Source organism: Mesocricetus auratus, unplaced genomic scaffold, assembly GCF_017639785.1.
Source record: "Mesocricetus auratus isolate SY011 unplaced genomic scaffold, BCM_Maur_2.0 Super-Scaffold_100009, whole genome shotgun sequence".
Lineage (NCBI taxonomy): Eukaryota > Metazoa > Chordata > Mammalia > Rodentia > Cricetidae > Mesocricetus > Mesocricetus auratus.
This window is the reverse complement of record NW_024429193.1, coordinates 4200381-4213794: the sequence shown is the minus strand read 5'-3', so window position 1 is coordinate 4213794 and position 13414 is coordinate 4200381. Positions and strand designations below refer to the sequence as shown.

General features: G+C 39.0%; 1 protein-coding gene across 2 annotated transcripts in view; it reads left to right on the top strand.

The window, feature by feature from the left end:
• Nucleotides 1-13414, top strand: part of Lrriq3 (leucine rich repeats and IQ motif containing 3) — a 96635-nt gene that overhangs the window by 13346 nt on the left and 69875 nt on the right. For both annotated transcript variants that reach the window (XM_040751552.1, XM_040751551.1), the window contains exons 2-3: nucleotides 5078-5326; nucleotides 6623-6946. In XM_040751552.1, coding sequence (XP_040607486.1) covers nucleotides 5078-5326; nucleotides 6623-6946 — 573 coding nt within the window. The remainder of the gene's footprint in view (nucleotides 1-5077; nucleotides 5327-6622; nucleotides 6947-13414) is intronic.

Below are 13414 nucleotides of genomic sequence, written 5' to 3'. Positions count from 1 at the left end.
CACACTCATGTGGCAAACTAGTGTAGAGAAAGACATTCAACATCATATATCAGTGGGAATTGCAAATTCACAAAATGAGGTTCCTCTATCAGACTGGCTTTGATTCAAGACACCAGTACGTCAAACACTAGTAAGAATGGGAAGGAATAATTTCTTAGCCTGCTGCTGATGGAAACACAAAGTACTACAGCCAAGACAGAGGCAGTTAGTTCATCATAAAACAGTATACTATATGATATAGAAAGTAAACTCCTTGGTATTTACCCAAACGAAATGTAATGTGTACATGAAAACCTGTGAACACACTTGCTTGTAGCAACTCTACTTGTAATCTCCCAAGCTTTAAATCAGCCAAGATCTCTTTAACAGGTGATTGGGCTGATACAATGTGCTATGGCATAATGTTTTAATGACATCACTATACCATTAGTGTGACTATCATCCCCCATCAGAGAAGCTTCCTTCTGCAGTAGATAGCAATTAACAGAAGCCCACAGCTGGCTAAGGTGCAGAGAAAAAGATACAGAACAGTACTTAGCCCTAACTGGTCCCCTATCCTATGCCCCTCCTCCAAAGGCACAGGGATCATTGTGGAGATGGGATGAATTAGGATAAGTGTCATTCTTTGTGGATTACTACAATAGGACAGTGTTTAAGAACACAACAGGGCAGTTACACACACGAGCTCTTAGCAGTTGTGAAAGAATGTACAAGACAGACAGATACAATCCCAACATCGAAAGGGGAGGTGGTGTACGGTCCCTGCTCTAGCTAAAGAGCTGTTTTTAGGGAATTGATAGTTTCTGGGACACAGTTTTCTTTAAGTGTGCAGCCTCCTGTGGGTTGTCCCCATGCCAGTGGAAGGCTACAGGCATACAAGTGTATATGTGCAGATCAACGGCCTATGATGGGTGAAAATAAAAAGGCTAGAAAGTTGGCTTGGTAGGGAAGGATAAGTAGATCTGGGAGGAATTGTGGGAGGGGCTGAATGGCATCAAAATACAAAATTCACAAAGACCTGAATAAAATAAGAAAAATTATCAAGAATGCTTATATGCACACTATTAAGATAAAGGGATCAAACTAAAGACATGTATTTTATATACCCTTCACTGTGCTTATATTATAATATTTGCATTACATATGCATGTACAATTATGGTAAATATACAAATATGATAATAGTATAAAAATCAAGGTTGTCAGGAGCTTGACAATGGGTGGATGAAAGAGCAAGCACTCTTTAGAATTTCATACAGGCATATCCATATGATACAATAATAACAACCACATGCTATTGCATAGTTACTGAGCACCATAGAAACTACAGCGACGAACCTGGGCCCTGTTGTAAGATCAGCACTTTAGTGGTAACGTGCAGATCCTGATTCTTCACTATAACAAATACACACTACTTCATGATGCTGACAACCGAACACTTTGATGTTAAAGGAGTCATGATGGGGAGGCTAAGCTTTTCCATTTTTCTGTTGAGCTGAAACAGAAGAAAGCATCCTTTGCAGAAGAGGAGTAATAAAGACACTCTGTTTAGGGCAGCATATTCCAAAGTGTCTTACACTGTGTATGTTGTCTAATCATGTTACTGTTAGTAGGTGCTATCCACTGCAACAGGAAGATTCTCTGATGAGCGTTGAGTGAGGCACTGATCTATGGATACAGCCACGTGTCCTTATGAGTCATTTCCTTGCTATGTTCCTTTAGCAGAATAATAATAGTAGGTTTTCCCTTAGGGCCAATGACATACAGTCTCTGGTACTTTGCTTTCTTAACAGTGGCAGGTATGATTTCCACCTCATGGAGGGGGCCTAAATTCCAATTTTTTTACCATGACATTTGTGACCCTATATTGAACTACTGGGTATATCTTGCAGGAAGGCCACAATTGCAGATCACAGGGTTCAGAGCTGAGTGTGATTGCTGATGATTTTCTCTTCTGGTGGCATGTATAGTGGCTTCCAGCCCTATGGTATTTTGGATGATAATGGTTCCCATAGACCTATGTGTTGCTGTAGTTTTCTGTCCTTCCGTGTTCCACTGCTGCTTTAGCACAAAATAAACACACAAAGACTTACATTAATTGTTGACCAATAGCTAGGGCTCCTTATGGGTTAGTCTGTCTTAATTATTAACTCATTTCTAGAAGTCTATGTATTTCCACATGGTTTTGGCTTACTGGAAAATTCTGGACCTGTTTCTCCTTTGGCAGCTACATGACATCCCTTTGCTGTCCCTCTTTGTCTACTTTTTCCAGAATTCTCCTCGTCTTCTAGTCCCGCCTATCTTCCCGCCTCTATTAGCAAACTGTTTTATTCATCAATCAATAAGAGAAACATATACACAAAAGGTCATTCCCCCATCAACCACATATTTGAATACCTGGTCCCAAGATTGTGTGACTTTTTGGGAAAATTAGGAGCTGTAGCCTTTTTGGAAAATATGTGTTACTTGCAACAGGTTTTCAGAAACCATTCTCGGTGCCCCTTCTCTGAGGATCAAGAAGGAGGCTCTAAACTATTCATTTCTCCACCATCATGAATGGTAACCCTGAAAATACAAGCCCAGTTAAACACTTAGAGGACTAATAGGCCAACCCAAAATGGATTCCATGTTTTGTTATTTGCTTTGTGCATTTATATGTGCTATTCTTTGTTTTGGTGCGTGTGTGCGTGGTGTGAGTGTGTGTGTGTATGTGTGTGTGTGTGTGTGTGTGTGTGTGTGTGTTTAAGAGACAAAAAGTTAGAGGAGGTGGTCTGTGAAGAGTTGGGGGAGAGGAAAGAATATGATGAAAGAATATTGTAAGAACATATTTAAAAATAAAAATACCACATTTATTTTATGACTCTCATTCCACAATTCTCTGGGGAATGGTTATTGACTCTGAATGAAAAGTGTCCGTATTTTCTATTTTGAAGCATCATGCTGATCTGCCGTCTCCATGGTGCTCATAAACCCTCGTCATCATCTGAAGTTAGCCAAGCTTTACACTAAAATGGAAAAAGCCAGGGAAAGGCTCCCATAGTTGTGTAATTAAAACAAACAAGGCACATAGTAGATACAGCCTGCATTTCAGTGTCTATAGAACTTAATGTATAATAGAAATAACATGTGCCAGGACTGTGGCTTTAAATTTGCAAGGGTGATTCATATGTAATTTGGGCTAATCTCTGTCAGAATGTCTCTGAATTGCCTGATTAAAAGACCCTGAACCTTTAGATCTGGGACCCTGATACACTAGATCGGAGACAGGATTTCATAAATTACCTTTTCAAATTACCTTTTCATAAATTCTGCAGGTGACTTTACAGTTTGAGGATTATAGTATTAGGCAAGGATATTAAAATATCCTTTGTCTTGATATCAACTCTTCACATGAATTTTTACATTTCTTTTTTAATTTTAAAACTTTTTTGCATTCCAATCCCAGTTCCCCTCCCTTCTCTCCCCTCACTTTCCACTTTCCCCTTCCTGCCTACCGTCTGTTCCTCAGAGAGGGTAAGGCCTCCCCTAGGATGTCAACTAAGTGTTCCATCATATCACTGAGGCAGGACCAAGGTGTCACCTCCCTCCATGTCTCAGCTGAGCATTATATCTCTCCATAGAGAATGTCCTCCAAAGAGTCAGTTTATTCACTATAGTTAGCTCTTGGTCCCACTGCCAGTGCCTTCATAGATTGTCCCAGCTGTACCATTCTCATCTGTATTCAAGGGTCCTAGTTCAGTCCTATGGTCGTTCCCCAGTTTAGAGTGTGGAGTCAGTGATCTCTTACTCGCTCTGGTTGGCAGATTCTGTGGGTTTCCCCATCATGGTCATGACTCCTTTGTTCATATTATGGCTCCTTCCTCACTTCGATTTTACCCCAGGTTCTTGGCGCAATGGTTAGTTATAGATCTTTGCACTGGCTCCCATTTGTTTCTGGAAGAGGGTTCTAGCTTTTCTGGGGTTGTGGATTGTAGACTGGTTATACTTTGTTTTATGTTTAATATCCACTTATGAATGAGTACATATTCTGTTTGTTTTTCTGGATCTGGGTTACCTCAGTATGTTTTTTTCTAGTTCTGTTCATTTGCTTGCAAATTTAAAGATGTCTTAGTTTCTTACCACTGAGTAATACTTCATTGTGTAAATGTACCACATTTTCTATCCATTCTTCAGGGGAGGGGCATTTAGGTTTCTTCCAAGTTCTGACTATTATGAATAATGCTACTATGAACATAGTTGAGCAAATATCCTTGTGGTGTGAGTGTGGCTCCTTTGGTATATTCCCAACAGTGGTATTGCAGAGGCGTGGCGTAGGTTGATTCCTAATTTTCTGAGAAATTGCCATACTGATTTCCACAGAGGCTGTACATATTTGCACTCACACCAGCAATGGAGAAGTGTTCCTCTTACTCCTCATCCTCTCCAGTGTAATCTATCATAAGAGTTTCTGATCTTAGCCATTCTGGTAAGTGTTGCTCTGATTTGCATTTCCCTGATGCAACGTTGAGCATTTTCTTAAATGTCTTTCTACCATTTGAGATTGTTCTGTTGAGAATTGTCTGTTTAGGTCTGTATCCCATTCTTTAATTGGATTACTTGGATGTTGTAGATTTAGTTTATTTGCTATTGGTAGAAACTGATTGTTCTAATAGGAAGGATAGTTATTGTGCAAAGGAGTCACCAGATAGAATTGATGCTTGTACATTCTCTCCAAGATGATGTCTAACTGCCTTCTATGAAATCTGACATTACCCCATAGTGAGGCCAAATTCATGGAAATGATAATATTGTGTGTTCAGGTAGATTTTTTTAAACTTGAAGGTAATTCTTAGTAAATATTTATATGTTAAAAATATATGTGTATCTCTGTTTCTGTTCTTTGTATATGTATATATGTCATTTGCATGTGGATATCCTTGGAGGTCACCAAGTGAGTCTCAGATCCCCTGGAGCTGGAGTTTCAGGCAGTTTGAGCTGCCATGTGGGTTCTGGGAACCAAATTTAGGTCTTCGAAAAGAGTAATGCCAAGTCTCCATCTACTGGTGTCATTCTTAAACATGTATCTCCTTCTTTCTCAGATGTTTCATGGAACAATCACCAAAGAGCTTACCAGTCATGAAGAATGGAGTCACTACAATGAAAATATCATTGAAGATCAGAAGGACTTTGTGTTTGTAAAGTATAATGGCCTCCATCTGAAGTCCATGGAGTGCCTGCAGTCCTGTATCTCTCTGAGGGTGTGCATCTTCTCTAACAACTTTGTCACTGACATCCAGCCTCTGCATAGCTGCATAAAACTCATAAAACTTGATCTCCATGGAAACCAGGTAAGCGTGGACCACTGTCTGTATGCCACTCTGCAATGCTATTTCCAGCCATTGAAAATATAAACATAAGCTTAAAATCATATACAAATGAGGCACATAGGCACAGAATATAACATGTAATCCAAACATTTTAAACAATATGTGTATGATGTGCTGTTCTTTTCTTATTTTTAAATTATGTATGTATAGAGTGTCTCTGTTTCTGTGCTCAATGTGTGTAGCTTCCCACAAAGGCCAGAGGAGGGCATCTGGTTCCCTGTATCTGTAGTTACCCTGCTGTCATCCATCCTGTATGTGCTCTGGGGACTGAACTGCAGTCAGTGGAAGAGCAGTAACACACTCAGCAGCAGAGTCATCTCTCTAGTCTGTTTCACTTCTGAGGGGGAAAGTCCTTCTGCGAATATGTTTGTCCTATTGGTTGATAAAAAAGCACTGTTGGGCCAATATGGAAGCAAGATAGGTGGAACTGGGACTTGAGGAGGATTCTGGGAAATGTAGTCAAGAATGGAGAGTCATCATGTGATCCCAGGAAGAGAGGACACCTGAGGCTGGCGTCCTCTATAAGTCCTTGTAAAAATATATAGATTAGTAGTTATGGTTTAATAATTCAGTCAGAGTTAGCCAATAAGAAACCATAGCAAACAGCCAACAGATTCATAATTAATATGAATTATGTCCTGTGTGTTCATTTGGGACTGACTCAACACTGGGACCAGGCTGGCGGGAAGAATGCTCCGTTACACACTTCCCATTAAATTATTTTGCTTTAAGGATTTATTTTTCATTGACATTTGTATTTGTGTATGTATGTGTGTGTGTGGTTGGAGCTGCTCATGCCAGAGAGGGTTGCTGATGCCCTGGAGTTACCCATAGCTGTGAGTTGTCAAGTGTAGGTTTGGGTCTGGTAGAAGAGCAGCCAGAGCTCCTAACCACAGAACCGTCTCCTCAGCCCCATAGTTTTAATTCTTATCTGTGCAATCTGGATTAATAATACACTGAGTTCTCAATTCTTTATGTGAGGAACCTCATTTGGAATTGTACTAGTGACTTTTCACTGGAGGATCTGTATCCTTACATAACCGTGAGTGTGTGCATACATTCACTGTGTTACTAATTACACTGTATTCCAAATACCCAGTTCTTCCTGTCTTTGCAGTCATCGGGTGGATAATTGGAGATCCTGCTTTTAATTTTTAGCCACCCACCATTTGCAAAATACTGAATTTTAGGTGATATTAAATGCTTCACTATTTTTCATTGCAGATTTTATGAACCATATTTTAAATATTATTTCAGATAAAGACTCTTCCAGACAGAAATTTTTGGGGTGGACTCAAGAACTTAAAACTCCTCTATCTCCATGACAATAGTTTTTCCAAGCTGAAGAACATCTGTGTGTTAGCTGAGTGTGAAAGCCTTATTGGGCTGACCATGTTTGACTGCCCCGTGAGTCTTAAGAAAGGATACAGGCACGTACTTGTCAACAGTATCTGGTCTCTCAAAGCTCTGGACCACCATGTTATATCCGATGAAGAAATCATTCAGAACTGGCATCTTCCAGAGAGATTTAAAGCATTCAACCCCAGGCTATTCTTGAACATTTGCCCTGCGTTGATAAAGGTAACCCACTCAATGTTTCCTTCAAAATAAGTTCATAGATATAAAATTTTAGCTCTAAATACTATACTTAAATGTCTAATATTGTTTCATATCTTTTATAAAAATATCCACTGGTGAAAGCATTAGTAGTGGACTTTATATCTGATAGTTTATAAATGTTTGTATATGTCTTATGCAAACATGTCAGTTCTAAAATCAAATTGTATTTAAATACATTTTTAAGTGAAGGATATTTGTTTTGATATATGTTGATTCTTGTGGGAACTTTTTATTGCTGAAATGGCATAATATAATTTATATTATCATTGGAAGTGGTAAAAGTACTTACTTGTTATTCAGTTAATTTAGTTTAATTTTCATAACCAAATGTTTTTGACATAAAATACTGAAAGCTCTTATGAATACTTGAAACCCTGAGGTTTTACATTATTGTATATATTTAAAAAGATAACCATTCTTCATAGCACTTGAGTTTTAGAACAGACAAAATTAAGAAGGAAAGCTTAATTCTTCAGCTCTTAGAAAAAGTATGAATTAAGCACAGGACAGAATCTGAACATGGATTTGGAGAAAAGTATTTTCAAGTGTGACATGAACAACAGGAGCCTCCATGTAGAGATTACTGGGTGGCTTCTTCACTGTCAAATACCATGGAACTTTGAACAGATTAAGAGAGTTGCGGCATAAGGTGATGCGACCTTGTAAGACTGTCACTACATAGGTGATCACTCATTGAGCAAACGTAATTATGTGTTACATGTCTACATTTATGCAGGAACTCTGAGTAAGGATAAGGAACTATTGTGGGCAGTGATGAAGCTGGGAGAGCATATGGATACTGATTGTGAGAAGGGTGAATGCAAAGCTACAAGGTTGTACTGTAACTGCCTGTAGAACACGGTTATACAATATTAGTTTAAAAACTTGGGGTTTGGTAATTACCTTGTAATAATTGAAAAAATGGGGTAACATTTAAGCCTGGTGTCTTAACCTGCACCCTCAAAGCAAAGGATCACTTAGGATCCTCCCTGTGGTGGCAGCATATGGGAGCTCTTCAAGGATGGTCAGAATAGCTGAGGTTCCTTTAAGGAAGTAATAAAAAGTCTGAGGAGGGAGACAGAAGGGATAACCATGGAAAGCAGATGAAGAGCCTAACCTCCTCAGTAGAGTGATCTACTGTAAAAACTGTAGTTTTACTGACTGCAAATATAGCTGTTCCCTCATACTATGTGCTCTGTACACGAATGACATTGCCAAAGTTCACTAAAGAAAATCCAGTATTTGCTGGAAAGCCCAAAGGCAGCTGGAAGGGGAAGCAAGGGAAGGAAAAAGAAGCAACCAACTCTAGCAGATGAGAAGACCTCTCTGGAAAGATCTATTTAGTCCCTAGCATCCCCTTTGGCAGGGAAAGCCTTTTCCTTTGCAGAAGAGGAAAGTTCTGTGAGGATTAAAAGCTGACCCAATTCCAGAGAGGGTGTTGCAATGCTTTGAATTCAAGTCTTTCTCCCTTTCAGGGTCTTTCAGCCAACATCATGTCACAAAGAATAGTGCAAAGATTTAATGGTCTATGTTTAATACATAAAATGTAGAGGGAGAAGTAAGGAAATAGATTTCTAATATTTTGACCATGAGTGACTGGCATAAAATAAAATGGCTGCATGTAAACTTGCAGTAGAAATATGAATTTTATCCTGTTCCATTATGTTTTGTTTTTACATTTTGATGGGGAAAGACAAAATATGCTTGTAAACAAAGAGCTAAAATCCAGAGGGAATGTTCTGGGCTTGTGGTGTGAACCCAATCCTTTGCTTGAAGTTGTAGTTGTGGCCTGACATGCTCAGTACAATAGAGAGATCCATAAAGACTGAGACAATGAGCAATCCTTGAAGCACATACTCATTTAGTATGTAGGAAGCACTGGAGCTAGTGAGGACAGAAGGGAATTGATCTTGGGAGGCGAGAAGAAAAGCAAAGGCACAACAGTTACTATCATGCTGGTTAAGGAAAAGTAATTTTTAGAAAGAAAATGTAGAAAGTCTCTGAAGGACAGAAAAAAAGTAGCACCAAGGTGGTTTTGAGAGTCAGGTGGATATGAAAGGGCTGCCCCAGGTCGAGCTTCTCACAGCCCGCAAGTGCCAGGAATAAAAGGACAGTGAGCAGTGTGATCGCCCCTATAGCATATCTCCCCCAGAAGCCTACACAGAGAAAAGGTAAAACTTTAATTCTGGTAAATAGGATGCAGGGAGGAACACGTTTTGACTGAACAGCAAAAAGATTAAAATTTGCAGAAACATGGTAATAGTTGAAAAAAACATTTTGGAGTCATTACTGTTTCAGGGAGAGATCAATGGGGCATCCCCTCCATTCTGCATTGTTGACCAATGTTGGAGTCCAGGGAAGGGAATCTTTGTCTTTATCTCTGCACCACTAAGGGTCCACAAGGCTCCAGGGGAGAGTTCTAACCCCATGGTCAGACAGATGACCCTGTTGGAAGCAATGCAATGAAAAACAAAGTCAACAACTCAATGTTATGAATATGTGTGGATCTTATTGGAAAGAGGGGGCTAATAGAGGATGGAGGACAATGGATGTTGTAATAATCAGAATGTATGATATGGTCAAAGAACAAACTTAATAGTAGCTACAAAAACACTTCAGAGAAAGTCTGTACTGAAGACATCACACATAGAACAAGCCCTGAGCTCCAGGCTCAGAAGATGCCAGCAGAAGTACTGTGAACAGACTGAAAGGTCTGCTGAGTCATGGCTTGGACTTTTGAGGGGACAGTGCTCTTGTAAGCAGTATTCTTTAGTCTCTAGCTGATAATGGAATGACTTAACAGAAATATGTGAGAAGGAATGCATGTGAGTTCATGGGAAATTTATTGACTAATGATTAAAATATGTATTTCAAAATATAACATTGTTCTTATATAATGAATGTAAAGTAATATGAAAATAGAAACAATGAACATTATTCCCATGCTCTCAAGTTTTTTGGATGAGAAGAGCATGAATGTGGAGAGCATGGAGTGTATTCTTTTTATAATAGAAATAATCCAGTAGTATAGTTCAAAGTTTTGCCCTTAACTTAATAATAGGTCTCACTTGCTTTTAATTGTGACATAAAATGAATTCTACACTTGTTTTCTTTTGATAGAGTTGTAACGTATTTAATCTTCAAGGAAAAGAATGGACCCTTTTTATCATGTGTGATCAAAGTAATTTTAGATATCTGAAGTGATTAGCTACAGATGACAAATATGCTTATAATTTACCTTCATATGTTATTTATCATTTGTCATCTATATCTATCTATCATCTATCTATCTATCTATCTATCTATCTATCAATCATCAATCTATCACTTAATGTAACATCATCTCCTGTCTGGCTGTCTATATATCTGTCATCTATGTCTATCTATCATCTATCTATTAACTATCTACACCTGCCTATCTAATCTTTGTAAATACAGATGTGATCTGGCAAAATAACTAATGGTGTCACCTGGGATTGCATTTTGTTTTCATGTAATAAACTAATTATTCAGGCACTATTGTTTATAATGTAACCAAAAATTCAGGTATAGTAATTAAATCTGTCTGTTTGCTAATGGAGTGGGTGAAAAAGCCTCCACTCCAGCTTCCTAGCTGCCATCTTTGGTTATTGTCCATTTTCTGTGAAGTGCACCTTGTGCTTAGTGAGACTGAGGGCATGGTGAGGGACACATGTTCAGGTCTGCTAAATCTAACATGTCACCTATCCATAGCTTGGTGTTAGGAAAGTAGTGCCTCCTACAGTCTTACCTAACTGACTTCCACAGCTGTCAAGGGTTCTGGTGACTGCCCTCTTGGAGCAGATATAGAAGGAGGAATGTTTTAATGTAGACAGGTTTTCTTGTTTGATAGAAAACTACATTCTACTAATCAGAAAGAAGAGATGATAGATCTTGGAAGGTAGCTAGTACTTGTCATAGATGATGAGTATAAGAATGTTAATTCAAGTATTTTAAATCTGTTGTTCTTATTCTCGATATGAATATCAAAAATATAAAAGCATATCCATATAATTAAACAATAATAATTTCATTTTCATTTGTTAATAATTCATTTGCTTGTTTCTTTCTTTCTTTCTTTTGGGTCTTTTAAAGATGAGAATTTATTAGGTTTCTCAGGCTGGTCTGACTTCTTCCTATATTGGAATCCAAGAAAGTTTATTTTTATTTTTAACATAGTACTAGCCAGTATAACCAGTGCAACAACAAATTAAAGAAAAGGAGGCTTAGAGAATAGGAAAGGTGACATTTGGGTCCAAACATGACCGAAATGATCAACCAGACAACTTGTTACCAAGATAAGCAGGTCTTAAGATGTTAGTAAAATGTGAGATTCAGTCATTTCTATATAACATTTACAAAATGAAACCAAGCCATAATAAAATTATAGTCACTCAGAATGAACAAACATACAAACAAACACGGAAAATGAAACCACTCCTTAAGGATTTATATGGCAGAGTGCATCACTGGCTAAGAGGTGCAGAGGGAGTTTAGTTTTGTAACAAAGCTGCCTCCTCTATGACCAGTTAATCCATTCATGTATGCAGAGCCCGCAGAATCCAATTACGGTCAGAGCCACTGCCTTCAGCAGAACAGTAGCATGCAAATGTATGGGTTGTTTCCAACATGAGGAATTTGGAGGATACATTCAAGTCATGCCATTTGCAACCCCCCACTTATGCCTTTATGTGAAAATAGATTTACCCAACACCTCAATCCAGAAGAAGAAAGGGGCTCTTAGACAGAAGTAGTAGGCTCTGCAAGTTCTGTTGAGAAAGTTTCAGCCACACATTTCTGACTCATACTGCCCTAGCATAGGATGTTCATGGCGACTTTGTCCTGATGACAAGGGGTTAACTGGGATACCCTTGGAAGTCTAGGTGTCCCCTTCTCTCCAATTCTGTATCCCAGGATAATTGGCACAATGTGCGCATGGCCTGTAGTTGGAATATTCTCCTGGCCACCAGCTCACAAAAGATGACAGAGACTTATTATTAACTATGAAGGCTTGGCCTGAAGCCTCGGCTTCTCTCTAACTCCTGTAACATAAGATAACCCATTGATAGTCATCTGTGTGCTGCCTCAGGGCTTTTAAGCTCTCTTCCATCTTGAACCTCTTGTTTCCTTTCCATGTCTTTGGCAATGATCCGATACCTAGATTCATTTCTTCCTCCCGTCCCTCAGCCCAGAAGTCCCGCCGAATCTCCTCCTGCCTAGCTATTGGTCACTCAGCATGTTATTAAACCAATCATATGGTGCCAGCTCCTTTCTCTTAAAGTCTGTATTCCATAAAGCCCTCAGGCATGGTTACACTGCAGATGAAATCTTGGTCAATTTATGGAGATGATGGTCTAGTTTCTTTTTCCAATAGCTTTTCACATTCCATTGGAGATGCGACCATTACCCATTCTCCACTTTTCTGTCAGTAATCATCTTAAAAGAGTGTAGTTTAAAAGCAGGTGCTGCCGTCTGTTCAGCTATAATGAGGTCAGATGAGCTACTATGGGAGAAGAAAGCATGGGGATTGCAGTGAGACAGGAAGCATGAAGATTTGGGGGCCAGGCTTGGCTCTTCTGTAATAACATAGGAACTAAGGAGTGTTCTGTAAGAATGCCTTTGGGGTGATCCTGCAAGTCACCTAATCACAGCAATGAGGACATACCTTCCTTCTTCATGCTCTACCATTTGTTATCCCTGTAATTCTGAGAAGCAAGCTTCCCAAGGTCAGAAACTGTTGGCAGTCTCAGGAAAGTCATGTCCAAGGCATATGACTTGCAATTTTGGTGAAGTTTAAGTCAGTGTGGTGATGCAGTCTGTCCCAGTGCATAAGAACACGATACCAGTATCATCACAAGAGAGTAAGCACATCCTAGAGATCTCAGTGTGGTAGCATTTCAGTGGTAGCACCACTGAAAACCATTCCTTCATCCATCCCATAATAGATAAAAGTTTACATCTATTCAAGAGTGGAGAGACTTCATGAAGTAATCACTGTCAGTGGTCCAATCTCCCAATGCCACTAGCATGTTTTTGAGGATTCCTTCAAGTCACAGAATTGGTTCTTCGGTTGTTTCTTAACATTCTTAATTGCTGGATGTTAGAAGTTCAACAACTAAAAGGAGGGCATGAATGGTTAAACCCTCCACCTCACTGAAAGAAATGTTTGATGCATGTCAAACATCCTGCATATGCAACTTTCAAAGCTGAGCAGCCAAAACACACCTACTAAACAAGGACCCAAATCATCAGAAGCATTTCATCAAAGGAGGTGCACAGAGCTGAGCATGTGTCTGGTTAGCATTGTCATCCATTAGGGAGATACAAGTTAAATAACAGATTCTTTTCATTTGTTCTGTTTTTGTTTATTTTTAAGTACAAGTTATGGGTAAAATTAAAAAAAACAGGCAC